Source organism: Herpailurus yagouaroundi, unplaced genomic scaffold (genome assembly GCF_014898765.1).
Source record: "Herpailurus yagouaroundi ecotype Mexico unplaced genomic scaffold, PumYag 142, whole genome shotgun sequence".
Taxonomy (NCBI): Eukaryota; Metazoa; Chordata; class Mammalia; order Carnivora; family Felidae; genus Herpailurus; species Herpailurus yagouaroundi.
In genome coordinates this window covers 998,813-1,022,812 of record NW_024412397.1, presented here as the reverse complement: position 1 = coordinate 1,022,812, position 24,000 = coordinate 998,813, and the positions used below count along the sequence as shown (strand labels likewise).

General features: G+C 44.5%; 1 protein-coding gene across 8 annotated transcripts in view; it reads left to right on the top strand.

The window, feature by feature from the left end:
• The window catches only part of ATP9B (ATPase phospholipid transporting 9B (putative)), a 259,429-nt gene that overhangs the window by 26,299 nt on the left and 209,130 nt on the right, over nucleotides 1–24,000 (top strand). For 7 of the 8 annotated variants that reach the window (XM_040478534.1, XM_040478531.1, XM_040478536.1 and 4 more), the window contains 2 exons: nucleotides 12,744–12,894; nucleotides 15,817–15,930. In XM_040478534.1, the coding sequence (XP_040334468.1) occupies nucleotides 12,744–12,894; nucleotides 15,817–15,930 (265 nt within the window). The remainder of the gene's footprint in view (nucleotides 1–12,743; nucleotides 12,895–15,816; nucleotides 15,931–24,000) is intronic. The other variant, XM_040478532.1, reaches the window with a different exon arrangement.

Here is a 24,000-nt window from a genome sequence, read left to right as displayed (position 1 = left end):
CCATGTGCCCCTTAAAGTTATTTTTAATGTTTATTTATTTTTTATTTTATTTTATTTTATTTTGAGAGAGAGAGAGAGAGAGAGAGAGAGAGAGAGAGAGAGAGACAAACATGAGCAGGGGAGGAGCAGAGACAGAGGGAGACACAGGATCTGAAGCAGGCTCCAGGCTCTGAACTGTAAGCACAGAGCCCGATGCAGGGCCCAAACCCACGAACTGCAAGCTCATGACCTGGGCCGAAGTCAGATGCTCAACCGACTGAGTCACCCAGGCACCCCAAACATTTATTTACTTTTGAGAGAGACAGAGAGAGAGACAGAGTGCAAGTGGGGGAGGGGCAGAGAGAGAGGGAGACACAGAATGTGAAACAGGCTCCAGGCTCTGAGCTGTCAGCACAGAACCCTATGTGGGACTTGAACTCATGAACCACAGATCATGACCTGAGCTGAAGTCAGACACCCAACCGACTGAGCCACCCAGGCGCCCCCTTCTATATTTTACTTGTGAATCTTCTGTCAGCTAGGCTGGTTGCAAATATTTTCTTCCACTCTGTAGCTTACCTTTCCATCCTCTGAAAGAGTTTTTCCACAGATCCAAAGTCTTCGATTTTGATTGTTTTTCCGTTGAGCATTATACTTTTGATGTCACATCTGAGAACTTTTCACTTAGCCCTGTGTCTCAAAGATTTTCTTCTACAAGTTTTATAGTTTTTCTTCTTTTTAATTTTTTTAATGTTTATTTAATTTTGAGAGAGAGAGAGAGACCAAGCAGAAGTGGGGGAGGGGCAGAGAGAGACTGAGACACAGAATCCCAAGCAGGCTCCAGACTCTGAGCTGTCAGCACAGAGCCGGCTGCGGGGCTCCAACCCAAGAAACTGTGAGATCGTGACCTGAGCCGAAGTCGGCCGCATAAGCAACTGCGCCACCCGGGTGCCCTAACAAGTTTTATAGTTTATATTTAGATCCTTTTGAGTAATTTTTGTGCTAGGTGGGAAGTTTCGGTGGAGATTTCTTTTTTTTTTTTTTTTTTTTTTTTTTTTGCCTATGTATATCCAGATGCCTCAGCACCATTTGTTGGAAAGAACATCCTTCCTTCCTGAATGGCTCTTGTACTGGTGTCACCAGTCTGCCGGCTGTCCGTGAGCGGGGCTGTTTGCTCTCTTTTGTTATCTGTACTGTCTGTCTGTTTGCCCTGCTAGTGCCCCTCAGTCTGGAGTGCTCTCTCTTCATCTAGGTCTTAAAAAGAGGCCAGTTGATTCCTTGTATTTTGTTCTTCTTTTTCCAGATTCTTTTAGCTATTCTGGTTCCTGTCCCTTTCCATAGACATTTTAGATAATCTTTTCCAATCTATAAAGTCCTTCCAGGAATTTTGATAAGGGGTTATGTTTAACCTGTATATTAACTTGGGGAAATTGACATCTTTACTATGTTGAATCTTCTAGATCACAATTTACTTCTCTCCGTTTATTTAGAACTTTGATATTTTTCATCAGCATTTTATAGTTTCAGAACCCAGGTCTTATACATGTTAGGTTTATTCCTAAGTCAGTCAGTCTTCCTTCCTTCCTCCCTTCCTCCCTTCCTCCCTTCCTCCCTTCTTCCTCCCTTCCTCCCTTCCTTCCTTTCGTGTTTGTAACTGACATGGCATTTTACTTTATTCTAATTAATTAATTATTTTATATTTTTATGTTTGTTTATTTTGGGGGCAGGGAGGGGCAGAGAGAGAGGGAGACACAGAATCCAAAGCAGACTCCAGGCGCTGAGCTATCAACACAGAGCCTGATGCAGGGCTCAACCCCACAAACCTCGATATCATGACCTGAGCCGAAGTGGATGCTTAACTGACTGAGCCATCCATGTGCCCCATGGCATGGTATTTTAAATTTTGGTTTCCATATGTTCATTGCTGGTGTGCAGAACTAGAGTTGAATTTTGTGTTTGTCTTTTATCTTGCAACCTTGCTGAACTTACTGTTAGTGCTAAGAGTGTTTTTTTGTAATTTTCTACATGAACAGTTATGTCATCTGCAAATAGAGACAGTTTTATTTCTTCCTTTAAGCCTGTATGCCTTTTATTTTCTTTTTTTGCATATGGGTCTGTCTGGAACATACACTATTATGTGAAACAGCAGTGGTGGGTATACCTTTTTGCTACTTTTTTAAATTTAAATTTTAATTTTTTTTAGGCAGAGAGCAAGAGAGTGCAAGCAGGAGAGAGGCAGAGGGAGAGAGAAGGAACCCCAGGCAGGCTCCATGCCCAATGGGGAGTCTGATGAGGGTTCAGTCCTACGACCCTGGGATCATGACCTGAGCCATAATCAAGAGTTAGATGTTCAACCCACTGAGCCACCCAGATGACCCCCCTTGTTGCCTCTTGTTCCCAGCCTTTGGGAGAAAGCTTTCCATATTTCACCACTAAGTATGATGTGAGCTATGGGTTTGTTTGTTTGTTTAAAATAGATTACTCATCTAAAACTATTGATAGTTTTCTTATTTAAAATCTCTCTTTGGGGGGCGCCTAGGTGGCTCAGTCGCTCAAGCGTCTGACTTGCCTTAGGTCATGATCTCGAGGTCTGTGAGTTCGAGCCCAGCGTCAGCTGACAGCTCAGAGCCTGGAGCCTGCTTCTGATTCTGTGTGTGTCTCTCTCTCTGCCCCTCCCCCACTTGTGTTCTGTCTCTCTCTCAAAAATGAATGAACATTAAAACAATTGTTTTTTAAATTTCTCTTGTGTTGGGTGGGTGTAATACAAACATTTGTGTCAGATTCAGAAACAGGATCTAGAGATACAGATTTGAGAGTCCTGTCATTGTCATAGAAGAAGCCACATGGAAGGATGGTGTTTCTGAACACGTCACAGGACATGTGGCATAGGTCTATGAAAAATAAAGGAAAGGGACACCTTGGGGAGAAGGACAGTTCTGGGAAGGAAGACTAGAATCCATTCTCTTAGGCGGGGGGGCGGGGGGGGGAAGGGTAGCACTGCAGGAGGGGTGAAGGGGTGGTAGAGGAGGCTTTTTTTTTTTTTTTTTTTAATTAAAAAAATTTAGAGTGTGCGTGCAAGCTTGGGAGGGACAGAAGGAGAGAGGGAATCCTAAGCAGCCTCCACACTCAACACCAGAGCCCGATGTAGGGCTTGATTTCATGAACCGTGAGATCATGACCTGAGCGGAAATCATGAATCAGGCACTTGACCGACTGAGCCACCCAGGCACCCCCGGGATGACTTTTGTCTTGTCCTTAGTTGGGAACATGGCGTCATTTGGGTGAGGAGATGACTGGGATCCAGATGAGGGTTGAAAACATGGGAAAATCGGTCCTGGCTTTGGTAGAGAGATAATAACCAACAAAGGAATCAATAGTGATGCATTTGTATTGCATCCAGCATAGTGTTACGAGTTTCTGTCAGTGAGAGAGCCTGAACCGTTGCAAACTTGGTAGTGGCCGTGTGGCTGTGGGAGCCTCGGGAGCTATATATTAACCATATTTGTTCTTTCAATCCATGAGCGTGGAAGGTTTTCCATTTTTTTTGTGTCTTCAGTTTCTTTCATAAGCTTTCTATAGTTTTCAGTCTATAGATTTTTCACCTCTTTAGTTAGGTTTATTCCGAGGTATTTTATGGTTTTTGGTGCAATTGTAAATGGGATCAGTTCCTTCATTTCTCTTTCTGTTGCTTCATTATTGGTGTATAGAAATGCAACTGATTTTGGTGCCTTGATTTTATATCCTGCAACTTTGCTGATTTCAAATATCAGTGTTATCAGTTTTTTGGTGGAGTCTTTGGGTTTTCCACGTAGAGTATCATGTCTTCTGCAAAGAGTGAATGTTTGATTTCCTCCTTGACGATTTGGATCCCTGTTATTTCTTTGTGTTGTCTGATTGCTGAGGCTAGTACTTTTCAATACTGTGTTGAATAACATCCCTGTTGTGTTCTTGACCTTAGGGGGAAAGCTTTCAGTTTTTCCCCATTGAGGATGATATTAGCGGTGGGTTTTTCATATATGGCCTTTATGATCTTGAGGTACGATCCTTCTATCCCTACTTTCTTGGGGATTTTTATCAATAAAGGATGCTGTATTTTGTCAAATGCTTTTTCGGCATCTATTGAGAGGATCTCGTGGGTCTTGTCCTTTCTTTTGTTAATGTGATATGTCACATTGATTTGTGGATATTGAACCAGCCCTGCATCCCAGGAATAAATCCCACTTGATTGTGGTGAATAATTCTTTTAATGTATTGTTGGATCTGTTTGGCTAGTATCTTGGTGAGAATTTTTGTATCCATGTTCATGAGGAAATTGGTCTCTAGTTCTCCTTTTTAGTGGGGTCTTTGTCTGGTTTTGGAATCAAGGTAATGTTGGCCTTGTAGAATGAGTTTGGAAGTTTTCCTTCCATTTCTATTTTTTGCAACAGCTCCAAAAGAATAGGTGTTAATTCTTCTTTAAATGTTTGGTAGAATTCTCCTGGAAAGCCATCTGGCCCTGGATTCTTATTTGTTGGGAGATTTTTGATTGCTGATTCAATTTCTTTACTGGTTATGGGTCTGTTCAAATTTTTTGTTTCTTCCTGTTTCAGTTTTGGTAGATTCTATCTTTAGGAATTTGACCATTTCTTCCAGGTTGCCCAGTTTGTTGACATATAATTGCTCATAATATTTTCTTACTATCGTATGTATTTTGCAGCATTGGTTGTGATCTCTGCTCTTTCATTTGTGAAATGAAAGTATTTCATTTGGATCCTTTGTTTTTTCTTTTTGATTAATCTAGCTAGGGGTTTATCAATTTTGTTAATTCTTTCAAGGAACAAGCTCCTGGTTTCATTGATCTGGTCAACTGTTTCTCTGATTTCGATATCATTGATTTCTGCTCTAATCTTTATTATTTCCCTTCTTCTGCTAGTTTTGGGTTTTATTTGCTGTTCTTTTCCAGCTCTTTTAGGTGTAAGGTTAGGTTGTGTATTTGAGACTTTTCTTCCTTCTTTAGGAAGGCCTGGATTGCTATATACTTCTCACTTAGGACCACCTCTGCTGCATCCCAGAGGTTTTGGGTTGTGTTTTCATTTTCATTAGCTTCCACGTCCTTTTTAATTTTCTCTTTAATTTCTCGGTTAACCCATTCATTCTTTAGTAGAGTATTGCTTAATTTCCAAGTATTCCTGGTCTTTTCACAGTTTTTCTTGTGGTTGATTTTGAGTTTCATAGCAGTGTGGTCTGAAAACATGCAGGATATGATCTCGGTCTTTCTGTACTTGTTGAGGGCTGATTTGTGACCCAGTATGTGATGAATTCTGGAGAATGTTCCATGTGCACTTGGAAGAATGTGTATTCTTCTGATTTAGGATGAAATGTTCTGAATATATTTGTTAAGTCCATCTGGTCCAGTGTGTCATTCTTAGCCATTGCTTCCTTGTTAATTTTATGTTTCGATGATCTGTCCATTATTGTAAGGGGGTGTTGAAGTCCCCTACTCTTAGGGTATTATTATCAGTGAGTTTCTTTATGTTTGTGATTAATTGATTTATATATTTGGGTGGCTCCATGTTGGGGACATAAATATTTACAGCAGTGAGATCTTGGTGGATAGACCCCTTAATTATGTTATAATGCCCTTCTTCATCTCTTGTTACAGTCTTTATTTTAAAATCTAGTTTGTCTGATATAAGTATGGCTACACCGGCTTTTGACAACCGTTAGCATGATAGATGGTTCTCCATCCACTTACTTTCAATGTGAAGGTGTCTTTAGGTTAAAATGAGTCTCTTGTAAGTAGCCTGTAGATGGGTCTTGTATAGAGACTATGTCTCTTGATTGGAGCATTTAGTCCATTGACATTTAGAGTGACTATTGAAAGATACGAATTTGGTGCCATTGGGTTGCCTTTTGAGTTCGTGTCTCTGGTGATATTCTCTGGTCATTTCCAGTCTTTGTTGATTTTGGTTTAATTTTTGTTTTGTTTTTTCTTTTCTCCACTCAAAGGGTCCCCCTTAGAATTTCTTGCGGGGCTGGTTTAGTGGTCACAGACTCCTTTAGTTTTTGTTTGTGTGGGAAACTCTTTATATCTCCTTCTATTTTGAATGAGAGCCTTGCTGGATAAAGAATTCTTGGCTGCATATTTTTCCAATTCAGCATGTTGAATATATCCTGCCACTTCTTTCTGCCTGTCAGGTTTCTGTGGCTAGGTCTGCTGTGAGCCTGAACTGTGTTCCCTTATAGGTTAAAAAGTTTTTTTTTCCCCTTGCTGCTTTCATAATTCTTTCTGTGTATTTTGTGAATTTGACTGTTATCTGCCTTGGTGATTGTTGGTTTTTGGTAAATCTAATCGGAGTTCTCTGTGCTTCTTGGATTTTGATGCCTGTGTCCTTCCCCGGATTAGGATAGTTTCCTGCTATAATTTGCTCATGTAAACCTTCTCCCCCCTTTTCTCTCTCTTCTGGGACTCCTATCATTCGGATGTTACTCCTTTTTAATAAGTCACTGAGTTCTCTAAGTCTCAAATCGTGATATTTTGCCTTTATTTCCCTCCATTTTCCTTCTTCATTATTCTCCATAGTTTTATTGTCTTAATTGCTGATTTGCTGCTCTGCTTCGTCCATCTTTTCCGTCATCGCATCCATTTGAGATTGCATCTCGGTTATAGCATTTTTAATTTCGTGCTGACTAGATTTAATTCTTTCATCTCCGCAGAAAGGGGTTCTAGACTTTTTTCAACCCCAGCTAGTATTCTTATTATCATGGTTCTAAATTCTAGGTCAGACATCTTCCTTATATTTGTGTTGATTAAGCCTCGGCTGTCATGTCTTTCTCTTCTTTCTTTTGTTCTTCATTTTGTCATCTTGGAGGAAAAGAAAAAGTAAAATATAAAAATTAAAAAATTAAAAACAAAGCAAAAAATCAAATGAAGCTTGATGCTAGGTGTGTTTTCATCTGCTTGTTGAAAGAAACTTGATAGAATAGAGAGAAAAGGAAAGAAAAAAAGGTAAGAAGAAAATTAAAAAATTATATAGTAAAATAGAATTAAATGAAATAGAATAAAAAATTTGTAAAGTAAAAAATAAAATAAAAAATAATAAAAATAAATTTTTCTTTCTGTATGCAAGAATGAGGAAGAAAAACGAAAAAAAGAAAACAATGTAAGCAAAAACAAAGCAAGCAAACGAACAAATACATGAGCCAGAAAACAGAATGAAACTACAGTGAAGTTACATCCAGTTTCCCTTAGAGCTGAACAGTGAAGCCCGCTATAGTCCGTACATTAAGCAGGTGGAGGGACTTGTGCTGGTCTCTGGATGGTGTACTTGGATGGCGCAGTTGGGCAGGGCTTGGTGTAACGGCTGTATTGTCCAGTAGGTGGCGCTGCGTAGCTTACTGAGGTGGATCATTGTGGCACACGTGCGTGCACATGAGAGGTGGAAATGGTTTCACCCGGTTGCCTAGTCTCTGGCACAGGAACTTCGCTCTTTCACCGACTGGTGATCAGGCACCTCTCCGTTGTCTCAGGCCTCCGTCCACTCCCCATCTCTACACAGATAGGGTACCCTGTAGACTTCAGAGACCTCTGTGGCTGGGACCCACACCAGCTCTCTGGGGGAGGGTCTCACTGAGCAATGGCCGGTCCTGGCTTGGCCCAGAAAATGTTCATGCCGTTGCACAGCAGCGGAGGTTCGGAGGTTATGGCCAGTCACAACACACAGCTGGCACCAGGTTTTGCCACACTCTGGCATCTTTGTCCCAATACCAGCAAACGTGGCTGCTCTCTGGGATCCCCTGGGACCTTTGCCCGTGGGGAGGCTTTATGGCCTCTACCAAATGCACGCCAAGCAGCGGAACTGCTTCTCCCCGTGTGGCACACGGACCTCTCAGACCACGCTGCCTGCTCCTGGGGCTCCGCCCCGCTTCCTCACCAGAGCACCGCCGGGCACTGGGCTCCAGAACTTCAGACTGTGTTCCACTGTTTGTAGAATCCTGGTGGTACTGAAACCCTCTCCTTTCTTCTCGTCAGTGGTTTTGGGGAACAGATTCCTTGTTCAGTTCCCTGCGAGTGTTTTCACTCTTTCTCTCCAGCTGCTTTTGGGGGGAGTGCTTTTCTTGAACGATCTTGATGTGCCTCACTCTCCCCCTTTCTCTTTCTCTGTCCTCTCTCCACGAAAACAGCTCCCTACCTTCTGGGGCTTTTTTCTCCACCAGTTCACGTCTCCGCACGGCGTACCTGCCGAGTTCTGTGGCTCAGGGTATACGGATTGTTGTGTTAATCCTCAGATCAGTTTCCTAGGTGTGCAGAATGGCTTGGTGCTGATCTGGCTGTGTTTCAGGGGCAAGACAAGCTGAGGGTGTCCATGCTGCTCTGCCGTATTCACTCTTGGATTTAGTCTTATTTGACTTGACAATGTAAGGTGATTTATGTATAAATGGGCAGTGTCTCCTGAGCAATTGCTCACTTAGAAAATATTCCACTTCCAAAGAAGTGTTACCAGGTGAAGCTAGCTCCTGGGTGTTTCCTCCCAAGGACCTCCGTTTCATTCGCCCTCTTGTTATCAGTATTCAGAAATCCATCTTCCTGAGAAATTGCCCCTCATTTTATTTTCCTGCTTACCTCTACAGCTCCATGAGGCTTAAGTATACTTTCTGGGTTCCTCATCTTGGGGGCTTATGCACTCAAGGCACCCGTCTTCCCCTCCTGCTCCTAGTTTCTGCCTGCGTCGCCAGTGGCAATTCTGGTGGGACCCCAGGCTCTTAAACCCTCAAGGCTCTGCATTCATTTAATTCTGTGAAATAGCATGTGATTGGATTGTGGCTCCCTGTCTACTACTTTTCTTTTGTATTTGTATAAGGAAATACTTAGTAATAATACTTTTGTTGATAGTTACCAGTAGCCAAGTGTTTCAAATAATTGTTACATCTTGGAAGTCTAGGAATCTTTTTTTTTTTTTTTTCCTATACAGGGCTATAGGGAAAAATTAATAAACTGTTGAGTATACGTGTTTTTAGCCCTTGGTATTTAATTTAGAGTTTATAGAGTATAAGGCTTTGGAACTCACTGGGTTGTTAGGTTCAGGTGCTACACGCAGTGGTGTTGATGTCGACGTTTTCATTTTAGCTGTTGTCTGCAGTGTGCATGTGATGCTCAAAGTGGTTTTACATTTATGGAGCCTTTTGTCTGTATAAGAATATGCTGATACCAGCGTAAACTTTGTAAAACCCACATTTTCTAAATTTTACATACATTTTTCAAACGCTCAATTTTTCTTGTTTTCAATATCACGGTAGATTTGCCCGACTTGTGTACGTTAAGCTGTCACACACATTAGGTAAGTAGGTGTTTCAGAACAAAAATTCCTGTTTGAATACTTTGCTGGAGGATTTTCGCCCCGAATTGAAGCGCTAAAGGAAGCGCACACATAGGAAGCTTGTATCCTGTCTGCTGCAGCTGTGTCTGCACCGTGCTCCCTGTGGACCAGCCCTGCCCGCTAACCCTCCCTGTGACGATGGGAACGTTCTAGATCTGCGATGTCCGGTATGGTAGCCGCTGGCCAAGGTGGCTGTTGAGCCCTTGAAATGTGGCTAATGTAACTGAGGAACTGGACTTTTTATTTCACTGAATTTTGATTCATACTGAGATAGTTACATGCCGAATGAATAGTCTGGGTGGCTCAGTCAGTTTAGCGTCCCACTCTCGATGGCGGCTCTGGCCCTGGTCTCGCGGTTTGTGAGACTGAGCCCCCCCCGTTGGGCTCCATGCTGACATCATGCCGCCTGTTTGGGATTCTCTCTTCTCCGGCCCTCCCCCACTCATGCTTGCACTCTTTCTCTTTTGTTCTCTCTCTCTCTCTCTCTCTCTCTCTCTCTCTCTCTCGACTAAACTTAAAAAAAAAAAGTCACGTAGCCAGTGGATGCTATATTGGGCAGTACGGTAACGTGGACTTCTTTTTAAATTTTTTTTTTAACGTTTATTTATTTATTTATTTTTAAAATTTTTCTTAGTGTTTGTTTATTTTTGAGAGACAGAGACAGCATGAGCAGGAGAGGGCAGAGAGAGAGAGAGGGAGACCCAGAATATGAAGCAGGCTACAGGCTCTGAGCTGTCAGCGCAGAGCCCGACGCGGGGCTCGAAGTCATAGACCGCGAGATTACGACCTGAGCCGAAGTCGGCCGCTTACCCGACTGAGCCATCCAGGCGCCCCAACGTTTATTTATTTTTGAGACAGGGAGAGACAGAGCATGAACAGGGGAGGGCCAGAGAGAGGGAGACACAGAATCTGAAGCAGGCTCCAGTCTCTGAGCTCCAAGCTGTCAGCACAGAGCCCGACGTGGGGCTAGAACTCACAGACCACGAGATCATGACCTGAGCCGAAGTCGGCCGCTTAACCGACTGAGCCACCCAGGTGCCCCTGTGCACTTCTTTTTAAGAAGCTTTTTTAAAAAATATTTATTATTGAGAGACAGAGAGTGGGTGGGGGAGGGGCAAAGAGAGGGGAGACACTGAATCCGAAACCGGCTCCAGCCTCTGAGCCATCAGCCCAGAGCCCGACGCGGGGCTCGAACCCACAGACCGTGAGATCGTGACCTGAGCCGAAGTTGGACGCCCAGCCGACGGAGCCACCCGGGCGCTCCCAGTAACGTGCGCTTCTGTGTCAGATGCAACTTTCTAAGATTGGAGGCATTCTGAGTGTGACTCGGGAAGCCACGTAGCTCTGCCAGCAACGAGTTGTTTCGTCTTGGAGAAATTGCTTACTTTTCTGGCCCCCAGTTTCCTCCTGGGGGAGACGTGGGGGTCTGACATCTCCGGAAGGTAGTTGCGGGTGTCAGACCGATTGAACCCGGAGTTTGGGGAAGAGTCCCTCCCGGCTCGTGTAACGTGGGTCTCGTGTACCATAACTGCGTGGCTTTTGTGCACCAGGAGTACCGGGTGTATGCGGTAGATAAGAGGCTGGCAATTTTGAGCTGCTGCCGGGAGGGAGCCCCCGACCTCCGGGGTGTCTGGGGTCCTGACGGGGGAGGGGCGGGTGGCAGGGGCGTGGCAAGGTGGATGGTGCCAGAGGAGAAGAGTCCTTGGGAGGGTGTCCAGGCCACACAGTAGAAGCAGCAGCAAGGTGAGAAATGGGAGTTTGATGCTTATTATATTTTATTTGAAGTCTTATTTAATTTTTGTTTCATTCACGCCTGAACAGATCACAAATCCCTAACATTTTACTAAAGCTACTTGATGATGCGCTACTCTCCCACCCCCCCACCCCCCCCCCCCAAAGAAAGCAGTAAACATGGGAATACTTAGACAGCCTTAAATCACTTTAATAACATCCTGATTTATAACATTCGGGGACTTAAAAGTATACTTGATATGTGAAGATGCTGTCTGTTCTTCAAAGTTGAAGCAGGAGGGTCGCTGGGGGTGTGTCAGAGCTGACCCGCCGCATGCATTCCCATCGTGGGAGAGCTCACTCACAGTGACAGTGCTCCCGGTGCTGTGGCCGGGTGCCCACGACCGAAGGCCAGGGGCTTCCGAGGGCAAAGCCCTGCCCTTCCAGACCGAAGATCTTCTGGGCACAGCTGGCAAATAGGCGGACCGTCCGTAGAGACGCCTGCACACATCTGTACGCTCACATGGGATGCCCCCCGGCTGGGCCGTGAAGCGCCGTGTCTGCGTTTTGATCACTTGCAAGGCAGGCGATTTCCGGAGGGTCGTGTCGGCTAGTGCCCCACCGTGGAAGTTAGGCGGTGACTTCAAGGTACAAGTCCAGACGCATCAGCCTCATTTTGTAATGACGCCTAGAAGACTGTCGTCGTCACGCAAAATTACTGTGACCTTTTGAGCTTACTCTGTCACCGAGGGGAGTTCGGCATTTGCGCCTTCTGCTGCCAGCCTGCCCGTCCAGCCTGGAGCGCACCTGGAAGACTGTTCCCAGGTTTCCTCGGCGTTGTGGGGATCTGAATTAGATCAGATTTTAAATTCATGATTATGTTACGCTCAGTTGAGATGGCTCTGATGCCTTTTCATCATTTTCTTAAGTATTTTGAGAAAACTTTATTCTCTCTATCCAAAAATGGTGGTTTGGACGTCCAGGGAGTAGAAGTATTTGTGCTCCTGGAGCCCTGGTGCTGTTAGAGCAAGGACAGATCTAACGTGTTTACTGCACAGATGAGCATGGCTGCATGACAATGCAGTGGAGCTGTCACTGTCACTAGAACATCCCACAGAGCATCAGTACCCTTTCTAAATACTGAATTGAGCCGTAAGTCTTAACTTTGTATTAATGCTACTAGAAAAGTCGCCTTTTTAGAAAGGAAAAAAGTGGTCCCCTCAAAGAAGAGAGGGCAGGTCACATTTGGGATGAATTGATGTCTGAGGACCTCTATCATCAAATTCCTGAGCGGTGTGTTGAGAATTATGAACAACAGACTGTCTTTTTCTCAGCGTAGTAAAGCATTGACTACTTCAGAATGTCAGTGTGGTTTTCTGTTTTTGTTTTTTGTTTTTCGTTTTGTTTCGACCCTGTTTGGTCTAAACAGGGAAGATAGTTTCCTTGAGATTCTAAAAGTCGTCATATACTCGCTCATACGAGTTTCTCTCAGTGTTTTATGTCACACCTTCATATCCATAAAACTTACTTTAAGACAACCCTACAGATTAGCTTTAGATAACGCTGTCAGTGTCTGGTGCATATACACAGAAACAATCCGTATTGGCTCTAAATGTGTACGATTAGTTTAAAGACTTGGAATAGAGCATTCATAATGTGTCTCTTTTTTTCACGCAGTTGCTGTGATTGGCTGGTAAATATTTGTCAAAGAAAGAGAGAACTAAAAGCTCGCACAGTGTGGCTCGGATGTCCTGAAAAGTGTGAAGAGAAGCATCCCCGAAACTCTATCAAAAACCAGAAATACAATATATTTACCTTTATACCCGGGGTAAGGCTGTTACGTTCTGAAAACTGGGCTTTTATATGAGACATTGCCAGCTGCTTTTGTTTTCACTGTTTTTCCCCCCTTTTAATCGTGTCCCATCCAAATCAGTGTCCCTTTGTTTTTGAACCATTCACGTTTCAGATGATTGTTAAATAATTCATGCACACTTTTACGGGTACTGCATAGAGTTCAACTTAAGAAAGTTTATAGTTTGGGGCGCCTGGGTGGCTCAGTCGGTTAAGCGGCCGACTTCGGCTCAGGTCATGAGCTCACGGTCCGTGAGTTCGAGCCCCGCGTCGGGCTCTGTGCTGACAGCTCGGAGCCTGGAGCCTGTTTTGGATTCTGTGTCTCCCTCTCTCTCTCTGACCCTCTCCTGTTCATGCTCTGTCTCTCTCTGTCTCAAAAATAAACATTAAAAAAAAAAAAATTAAGAAAAGAGAAAGTTTATAGTTTGACTTCAGCCTTAGATAAAAATATTTATGCTACTGTAGAAATAACCAAGTAGGCCTGAATTAAATTATCAGAAAAGAGCTGTAAGTTTTGTTTGGAAGTGAAGCTGAATGCCAAGTGTAAAGCCTGCGTAGGAGCCTCCAAATGAGAGTAACATAAGTGCTTACACAGACAGGACTCCGTAACAGAATCTCTGTAAGCATTTATAGATGGATTTTCTACTTCACATTATGAATTTCAGGCCATGTATTATTGTATTATTTGTTATCTTAAATAGGTATTATGCTGAGTATAAATATTGAGGTTTAAATATTTGATTAATTTTTTTTTATTGCTGGTGATATTTTTGTCTTAAATACGTACAAACTCAGTCTGTACATATTTAGAATGATTGGATAATTTTTGATTTTTGTGCATCATTTCCTATTTTAATAGACGAATTTATTCATCTTTCTACAGGCAAAAGGCAGCTACTACTGATTATGTTTCTAGATCAAAGTTTTTGACATGTTCTAGTTATTAGCTTTATGCTATTTTGGAAGAAAGTCTCTTGGTTTTGTGAAATGAGAGCTGTCTTATTTTTCATGTTTTTATGTAAATACTCATGCCGATTTTATGTTGGGCATTGATTACCTCCCACCACCCTTCCCCATCCATCTAATAGTTGGTGAATGCTTGATATCTAATTTGCTCTTTATTAAAACACACAAAACCGTTGGCTCCGTAATTGAAAGACTGCTCTTTTGTCAGGATATAAAATGTAAACTGTCTTTCAGGCAGATAAATACTCTCATCTGCATTGATTGAAGCTGCTGCTTTCTTTTTAATTTTAAATTATTAAATACTCGCGGATTGGCTAAGCATTGCACATTTTCCTAAAGGTCACAAAGTTCATTCAGTAGACAAGAAAGTATTGATTACAGTGGCTTAAAGCCAACAGTGCAGCTTAATTTTGACCAGAGTAAATCCACACAGCCTGCCAAGATTGGCTGTGTCCTGAAAATACCTGTTGATGGGTTGTCTGCGCAAGTATTACCGTGTGAATTTTTTTCCTTAGATTGTCTCTTAAATTAGGCTTTTCATCTAAAACGTAGTATTTTAGAAACATTTGGTAATTGCACAGTAGGAATTCAATGCCATTTTTAGCACCAAATGGCAATTTTTGAATTGCTAATAGATATAATTTATGCTAACAGAGATTTTAAAGAAATCACTGAGGAAAAAGAGCTTTCTCTCCTGCTGAGATTAATTTATGAAATGACTGAAAACATTTTTAGACAGCAATTGAATATGATTATGAATATAAACATGTTATCAATGCAGCCGATGCTTTAGTTGCACAAGCAACTGTGTGTTGATGTAGAAAACTTCATTATGTGAAACCTGTGGTTCCGGACTCTTTAAGTCAACAGTAAGTACTTAACCCACTGCTCTGCTCTGGTTGAAATTTTCCTACCTTCGAGTTGCATAAAAAATGGTATCCAAGGAGATTTTGACTGCAAGTTGCAAGGATGGAAGTTTAATTGCGGTCACAACTGCTGTTTGAGTTATTCTCGTCTGTAAACACGAGGTTTCTGCCATTTTCGTTTTCAATTTCAATTTAATAGTTTGAGAATTTGTAAATAGAAGTGTATTAATATACCGGATCTTGGGTTTTCTTCCTTAAAGACAACTCTATTTGAATTAAAAAACAAAAACAGAAAGTTGCAGGATTTGCCTTCCTAACATTTTGTTGAATGATATTTATTTTATATTTGAAGCTCTTGTTGCAGGTTCACTGCTAAGAGTCTGTAAAAAATACGTAGGCATCTGTCTCCAAAATTGCTTTGGAATTCACATTCTTTTATATGTCATCATCTCTTACCGTCTGCAAGAAGCAGATATTTACAGGAGGCGGAGGCGGTTTTGTGAAGTCACGTTGTGTGCACTCTCTGCCTGTTCACTTAGCTTTTGTGAAACTGCCCTGACGTTCATGTTCAGAAACGTGGCTGTCGTGTTTTATTTTTTACCATTGCATAAATACAAGGTTAACACGACTTTCCCATTGTAGGATTTTCTGAGTTATCAAGATACACATTTGTGTGTATATAAATACATATTGATCGACCACCAACACTGGAAAGGACTTGCTATCTCATTTGCTTTGCTGTACGTACAAAGATATTTATATGTAGGTCAGTGTGGAAAACTGGAAAATCAAAACTCTTAGATGATGCTTTTAACATAGTTGAAAGTTCTAATTGTCTTTTTTTCAATTTATTTTAGATATAATTTTGAGGTAACCTTACCTCGCTTTGTATGTGATTTGGTTATTGGAAAGCCAGTGCCAAAATTAAGAAATTTACTGTAACTCAGGGCATATTCTCAATGTTTGATGGAGATGTAGTTAGATATTGTGCCGATTTAATTATTTGATTGAAGTATTAAAGATTTTCCTTGGAGAGACTGTGTTAATTTTTTCTTTTTCCTTTTTAGGTTTTGTATGAACAATTCAAGTTTTTCTTGAATCTCTATTTTCTGGTAGTATCCTGCTCGCAGTTTGTACCAGCATTGAAAATAGGCTATCTCTACACCTACTGGGCTCCTCTGGTAAAAGAAAAGATTTTTGAAATTAAGTTAAATGATTATTTAGAATATGGTTTTAAGAGTGGAGATGATTGAGAGAGAAACTGAATCCGATTTTAAGAAATGTGATATTGTTGCCGTGTATCTGTGAACTTCCGTGAAAGATTTTACAGAGCTCGGTCACATGTGTGCCAGGCAGCCCTGCAGGAGTGTCCGGGTGGTACACTGCTCCGGGTGTCGTCTGGAGAGGCCGCTAGGCACCCCTGCTGGTGGGGGGCTGGGGGGTGGGGTGGTTTCCATGGCGCATTCTGTACTGAGGCTGTGATAACGGGTCGGTCTCTCCCCTGTGCTGATGGCACTTTCTGGAACCAGGGTGTGATCTGCTCAGCGACCCTCTTGTCCTGACAGATGGGCGGTTCTTACTTTTGGCTGAAGTATCTCAGTGAAGTCCGGACCATTTCTGCTTGACCCCTCAGCGCATAAAAGTTTTGGAAAGGCAAATGATACTTCTCATCGAATACTTCCATTTCCACCATAATGCCGCTGGGATAGTTTGATGCTGTTTGCCGATAATTTTCATCAGTTTTCAGCTTATGTAGACAATACGAATGCCTTCTTTCTTCCTTGCACCTAGAAAAATGGACTGCTTCCTTTGGACTGCTCCCTTTTGGGCAGATTGTCAGCATAATCCAGTCAAGACAACGTAGTGAAACTCCTCCTTTAGGGAAGGAGCCAGCGCAGTGCTCACTTACCTGCCGAAGTGCTCCTCTCGGAGCCGGGACGTGAGCGGCGTGCTCTGGAGTTCATTTCTCCGGGCTGCGCAGTTCTGCCGCCTCTCACAGCCGGTCTCAGATGCGCCAGGGCGACTGGCAGAGGGGACAGAAGTCTCGTTGGCAGGGTCGCTGGAGTCAGCCCCTCCTCCTGTGCACCCACACAGACTTCAGAGGAGCGCAGGTTTGAGCAGAGACAGTAATGGTGTTTGTAGTGCAGAACGATCACGGAGTCAGTACGGTGCACTCAGGAAGTTAGTGGGGTTGGAAGATGCCGGGATTATCTAAGTTAGGCCCCTGTGAGGGGTGGCATTGGGATGACATCTGGATTTCTGAGAGCCCGGGCCACGCACTGGTCAGGGAAGAGAGAGGCGCAGGCCCGGGGAGCCACGGTTGCGGAAACTCTCGGGCCAGGATGCTAAGGGTGCCGCCGGAGCGTGGGGACGTGGGACGGTGCTTGTAAGGGAAGTCAGGGTGCTCGCACTTGATCCTGAGCGGGAGAGGGAGCCCCGTGACTGTGTGGGTGTCGCGTAGCACACGGGCGACACCGAAGCTCAGACCTCAGTGCTCAGAGTTGGTGTTCAAGCCAGGTGGCTGTGGAGAGGCGACGGAGGGGCGACTTTCTCTTCTTTTCCCCCTGCTCACCTTCCTTCCCCTGCAGGCAACTTCTGTTTGCATTTGAGATTCAGTTGTTAAGCGTCTCCCAGTAATTTTACTACTTATGTTTGTCTCCCTGAAATCGTATTGTTTGCATGCTCTGAAAAGTTTGCATAAAGATTACCTTAGTCCGTGTACCCTTTTGCAACATGCGTTTTGACTTAACATTGTTTTATAAAACGGATCCCTGACACGTACAGGTCTAGTTCACGTACTCTTCGCTTCTCGGAAGTGTTCCGTTGAATATATACACAGTCGATTTGTGCACCTTCCCAGGGAAGGAGACTTTCAGTTTCTTTCTGATTTTTCACAGTTAACAGACTCGGCTGTGACGATCGGTCTGGTTGTACGTTGTTCCCTGTGCATCCTGGGAGTCTCATTGCCTAAGCCCTGCTTAGTTTTCCCATTTTCCAGTGAAAGCGTAGATCCAGTGTACTTACCATCTCAGGGTGTTTATTTTTGGCCCCTCTTCCTACCCGTGGCTTCGCAGGGTGCTCTCACCCCTCCAGTGTCACCGCCAGCTCGGCCTGAAGTGTCCATTAGTGCTGATTGTCTGAGGACACGGGACCCTCTTAAAACTCTGACGTACAGAGCGTTCGTTTGTTTTGCTTTTGCGTCTTTTCCTCATGACTGTGACTTAAGTGGCTCGTAACCAAAGAGAATGTTCGTTGCAGGTGGATTCCTAACGAGGACTTGCTTTTAAGTGTGCGCAGAATTGGCTGTGTCGGCCAGAGCCGCCCCTTCCTCTGTCTGTGTGAAGTTTACGTCCGCCAACCTGACCTGTCCTGTCAGCCGCAGGTGTTTGAAGCACTTGGCGTGTGGGAATTCACTTCGCCGTGCTCAGAGAAGTGCCCCGGTAGGCACCTGGCTCAGTACTCCTAGAAGGGACGCTGAGCAGAGGCTCAGGGGCCCCGCGGAAAAGTGAAAAGCCCGCTTCTCCCGTTTGAGTTGCGCTTCATGCTTCCTCGGGACTTGCCGGCCGTTCCCCGCGCCCCTGTCCCCACGCCCCGGTGGACCTCCAGCTGGCCTGCTTAGGAATCCGCGCCCTGCCCTTCCCTGCCCCGGTGGCAGCCACGGTTGGTGCCTCTGGTCGTGTGATCAGTAAGGACTTGTGAGTCTGTGCTTGCGCTTGTCGTGCACGTTTTAACCTCTGATTTAGCAAAGGTCTTAAAAAGTTGATGTGTGCATCAGGCTCGCCTTCAAATCCCAGAAGCAGGCTTAGGTAGACTGGTTCTTTGATCCAAGCTCCCCTCTGAAACGTTTTTTGGAAACTGAAAATTCAGATACCACACAGAGAAGATCTTTTTTATTAGTCGCGGCAAATTTACGCTAAATCTGTATCCAGACCACGTACTGTTTTTTTGTTTTGTTTTAAAGTAAAGGAAGTATTCTGCAGCAGGATTCTCACAGCTCTGAGTTCCTCCTGTTTCTCGAGCCGCCCGTTCACCCCGTCCTGGGGGGCCTGCCCTGGCGCGTGGCCTTCGTACGCACTCACGTCGCACTGCCTTTTCTCTGCTTGCCTTGTGAGGTTCTGTAAGGCAGAACCTTCTGAGGTTTCTTGCTCAGAAAAAGGGCTCGGCATCTCCAGGTTCCTCCCTGACAGAAACCCGCCAATCCAGCGTAAACCCGTTACCCGGCCGGTGGTTATAAAATCTTCGGTCTCCCGCAGCAGGCAACTTCTGATTCCTTCCCTCTGTTCTCCAGCTAAAGGGTGTTTCTGAAAACACTGATAGCTTCGTAATCGTTTTTGTCAGTTATTCCTGGCGGTATTGTTTACTTCAGCTCTGATCTCCTTTCTGTTCTATCTTGCCATATGACAGAAGAGTCAAATAATTGATTTCATTATTACATTCTTGTGTCGGAATGAGGGTTACCTTTCGTATCATTCAGCCTTGGGAACAGCTCTTTGAGGGACAGCTAGTGTAACCAGAGTACCAAAACGGATCGCAGTGCTTCTGTCGGAATGAATGAGGTGGGATAGACCTGCCCATGCAGACGATTCTTAGAGGAAGTCTGGGTTGGTGATGCTACCTTTCCCATATAAGATGTGGTCCTGGAAGTTTGTTAACACGTAACTTCCAGGGTGACCAGGGCGTTTGCAAGAGACTCTGACTTTCAGTATGATTCTCCAGTCCTTCCCTCTGTCCACTCCTTTCCTGAGTGTCTCTGTACTTCGCTGGTGTGGGTGGAGTACGGAAAGGAGAAAGGACATCACTCACTGGGACTCCTATCGCATGCTGCCCAGGGACGACCACTCTCGCAGAAGTACTTCCGCTCCTTGTGCCTCAGTTTCCCTGTCTGAATTATTGCTCATTAGGTTTTTGTGGCATTTAAAAGTTGACTCATTCAAAAAACATAGAAAAGTTTGGGCGCCTGGGGGCTCAGTCGGCTACGCATCCGACTTCGGCTCAGGTCACGGTCTTATGGTTCGTGGGTTCGAGCCCCGCGTCGGGCTCTGGGCTGACAGCTCAGAGCCTGGAGCCTGCTTTGGATTCTGTGTCTCCCTCTCTCTGTCCTTCCCCTACTCGTGCTCTCTCTCTGTCAAAAATAAATGAACATTCAAAAAAATTTTAAAAACCCCATAAAATAGTTTCTGGGGACTCCTGGGTGGCTCAGTCAGCTAAGCTTCTGACTTCTGCTCAGGTCATGATCTCACGGTTCATGGATTCGAGCCCCACGTCAGGCTCTGTGCTGACGGTGTGGAGCCTGCTTGGGATTCTCTCTCTCCCCCTCTTTCTGCCCCTCCCCTGCTCGTGCTCGCGCTCTCTCTCTGTCCCTCAAAGTAAATAAATAAACTTAAAATAAAAAGCTTCTGGTATATAAGAATCCCTCAAGTTTAAACTGGTATTATAGCAATAGAATTTTTTGTCTTTTGATAAAAATGCATATTATTGGGGCGCCTGGGTGGCGCAGTCGGTTAAGCGTCCGACTTCAGCCAGGTCACGATCTCGCGGTCCGTGAGTTCGAGCCCCGCATCAGGCTCTGGGCTGATGGCTCAGGGCCTGGAGCCTGTTTCCGATTCTGTGTCTCCCTCTCTCTCTGCCCCTCCCCCGTTCATGCTCTGCCTCTCTCTGTCCCAAAAATAAATAAAAACGTTGAAAAAAAAAATTAAAAAAAAAATGCATATTATTTTGGCAGTTACTTTACGTGACTCCTGGGTTGTCTGGCGAAGTAGGAAAAAAGAAGTCCACCTTATGAAACAAGATTTAGTCATGGCCTGTGGACCGGCCACGTGAGACATTCCCATCATCCGTTCTGATTAACAGGCTGACCTCAAATACTGTCATGTCACTGAAGTACTGTCACCCCCTTGCGTCCAGTCTGGGTTTTCCAGTAGCAGTACCGTAGCTTCGGTCTCGGACGTGGTCGGTGCTGAGGTCGCGGGAAGGCCCGGCCCCTCCTGTGGGAAGACTTACTTACCCACATCTTCCGTAGGCCGTCAGTCTGCAGTGACCCAGTTAAGACTCAGTGGATGTAAACTCTGCAGGTGGAGGTCCGTGGGTCGTAGACTCCCGTGCCTGTAAAGGAAACCCTGGCCTCAGCTGTGCCTTTCTTGGAATCTGCTTTATGTTCTGAGGCTGGCTTTTGGGGTTTTTCTCAGGATAGATAAGCCGGAGACGGACGTGGTGGCACGGGAGTGGCCTCCACATCTGTTACGTGTTCGGGGAAACCTTAGGTTTGGAGCGTGGCTGCGAGCTGCTCGTGTGCACCAGCGGTCTTCGGGGCTCTGTTTCCTCCCAAGAGCGCTCACCTCCTGTTTTACAAGTTGGGACCCGACCCTCTGTCGCATCTTCTCTAATGTTACTGCTTTGAAGTAGAAGCCTACTTTCACTTATCGAGTTCTCGGAAGCACTGGGAACTCTTACGTTTTGTGGCTTAAAGTTCCTTGATGAATGGAGAATTCACTTTTGCTGTCTTTAAGCCATAGGGTTACAGGGTGAAAGTTAGATTCACCTGCACAGTTTAGATGACATACACACATCTGGGACCTGCGCCTCACAGAGGAGAGGTGAAGGCGCCCTCTTCAGGTGGGGCTTGAGCAGAACACCTTCCAGGTGATGGCCGTGCGCTCGCCTGATTGACCCTCTCCTTTAACGGTACCGTCTTCAGTGTGTAAGTAACGTGCTTGACAGCCATTCTCCTCTTACCTCTCGGGATGGGTCAGTCACAAACACAGTTTTACGGAATTCTACGTGGTGAACGTGAGTCCTAATAGTAAATGCTCTCTATGTGAGAATGGCTCACGGAACTGTCTTTCCCGGATGGGTAGATGCGTGTTTTTCACGTTACTGACAATGAGTTGTGACTTAGAATTTGTGTATTTAAAGTGGTATTGTCTTCTCACCCGAGACTAACGGCATCTTTGAGTTAAGGAAATACGGTATTTCATCGTACGAGTGTACCAGGAATTTCTTATTTGTGGACATTTAGGTTATTTCCGGTTTCTTATATTTGATGCCAGGATCCTTGTTTTTTTTTTGTTTTGTTTTGTTTTTTAGGATAACTTTCCAGACGTGGAACTGTTTGGTTAAAGTGTGTATAAATTTTAAGGCTTTTGATAACACTAAATTTTTTAAAAGTATTTTTGGTATTTCCTGTTTTGGATTTTCATATTTTTTTTTTTGTCTTATATGTGCTAAAAGACATTTAGATGGAAAAGAAAGAGAAAAGCTGTCTCTGTTGACAAGTGGCATGACCTGGTGTGTAGGCAAGTCTGGGGAGTACACACACAGACTTGCTGGGGCTGATAAATGAGTTAGTGAGGCTACGGGGTATAAGATAGATACACAAAAAGCACTTATATTTTTCTATACTAGCAGTGACCACCTGAAAATGAAATTAGTGTAGTAATTTCATTTATAAAAGCATCAGAAAGGAGAAATAGTAGATTTAGCTAAAATGCAAGATTTCATACTGAAAACTTAAAACGTTTTTGAAAAAATTAAAGATCTAAATAGATAGAAGTCATCCCACGTTCAAGAATTGAAAGACTTGATATTATTGTAACGATAGCACTCTCCGAATTGATCTGTAGATTCGGTACAATCCCTGTGGGAATCCCACGTAGCTTTTTTGGCAGAAATTGACAAACCAATCCTAAAATTCATATGGAAATACAAGAGACGCAGAGTAGCCAGTGCGTCCTAGAAAGTAGATCAGTATTGGAGGACTCCTGCCTCCCATTCCAAACTTACTTTGAAGCTATAGTCATCAAGAAGGTGTGGTACCAGCTGAAGGATAGATCACGGGATACACGCCGAGTCCAGAAACAAACCTTGACGCTTAGGACAACTTGATTTTTGGCAAGGGTGCTAAGACAGGTCAGTGGAGACAGAGCCAAAGAATGAATTTGGACCCTGCCTCCTGTCACACACAGAATGTAACCGAGAATGGGTTACGGACTTAAATGGAAGAGCTGAACCCAGTAAGACTCCTGGAAGAAAACAGAGGTGGAGTTTTGGGATCTTGGACGCTAAAAGCCCAGGTGACCAAAGAAACAATTTAAATTGGACATCATGAAAATTAAAAACTTGAGTGTATCAGAGGACGCTATCAAGAAAGTGAAACAATACAACCTGGAAAGTGTAACTTCACGCTTGTAAATCATATCTCTAACACGGTATTTATATCCAGAATCACACGAAGAGCTCTTACAACTTCGCGTGAAAAGACGAATGACACAGGTAAAAAGTGGGCGTAGGATCTGAATAACGTTTATCCCAAGAGAACGTGTATGTGGCCAGTAAGCTCATGTCAAGTGGTACAAGCACTTGGGAAAGCAGTTTCGCAGCTCGTGAAAATGCCAGCCGTACCGAGTCACCTGGAAGAGGCACTATGGTTGCAGGGGGCTGGGAGCAGGGGAGATGGGAAAGGGGGGTGAGCTTTCTCTTTGGGGTGATGAAAGTCAGATGGTGTTGATGGTGGCACAACTCTGAATGCGCCGGGGACGGCCGTGTTTCAGTAAACACGAGGACCATGGGTTCCAGGGGCCCACGTGCTGTAGCCTGTCGGCGACACAAAAACAGCCCTGGGATAACAGGTTGCTGTCCCCTAAGTGGAGTTGCCCGGCCTTGCCTTGGCCATTTTCACAGTAGACGGGGGGATGCTCATCAGTCAAACGAAGCCTACTGGACAGTGTGGTCCGAGAGAGGTTGACTTGAAGAGTAGCTGTGTAATGTGTCAGAAAACACCCAAGTAGCCTTTGAAAATGACTCCAGCCACGTTAGCGGTGTAATAGATGTCACAATAGATTCCAAGTACATAGGTTTTCTGTAGGGGCGCCTGGGTGGCTCAGTTGGTTAAGCATCTGGCTCTTGACTTCGGCTCACGTCATGACCTCACAGTTTGTGAGTTCGAGCCCCACGTTGGGCTCTGCGCTGACGGCACGGAGCCTGCTTGGGCTTCTCCCTCTCTCTCTGCACCTCCCCCACTCCCGTGCTCTCTATTTCTCTCAAAATAAATAAATACACTTTGAAAAAAGTTTTATTTAGATAGCATCAAGTTAATCTGTCCAGGTTTTTACTTAAAAAGTGAGGAAGTAGGGGCGCCTGGGTGGCTCAGTCGGTTGAACGTCCGACTCTTGATTTCGGCTCAGGTCGAGATCTCATGGTTTGTGGGTTCGAGCCCCACATCGGGCCCTGCGCTGGTAGTGTGGAGTCTTCTTGGG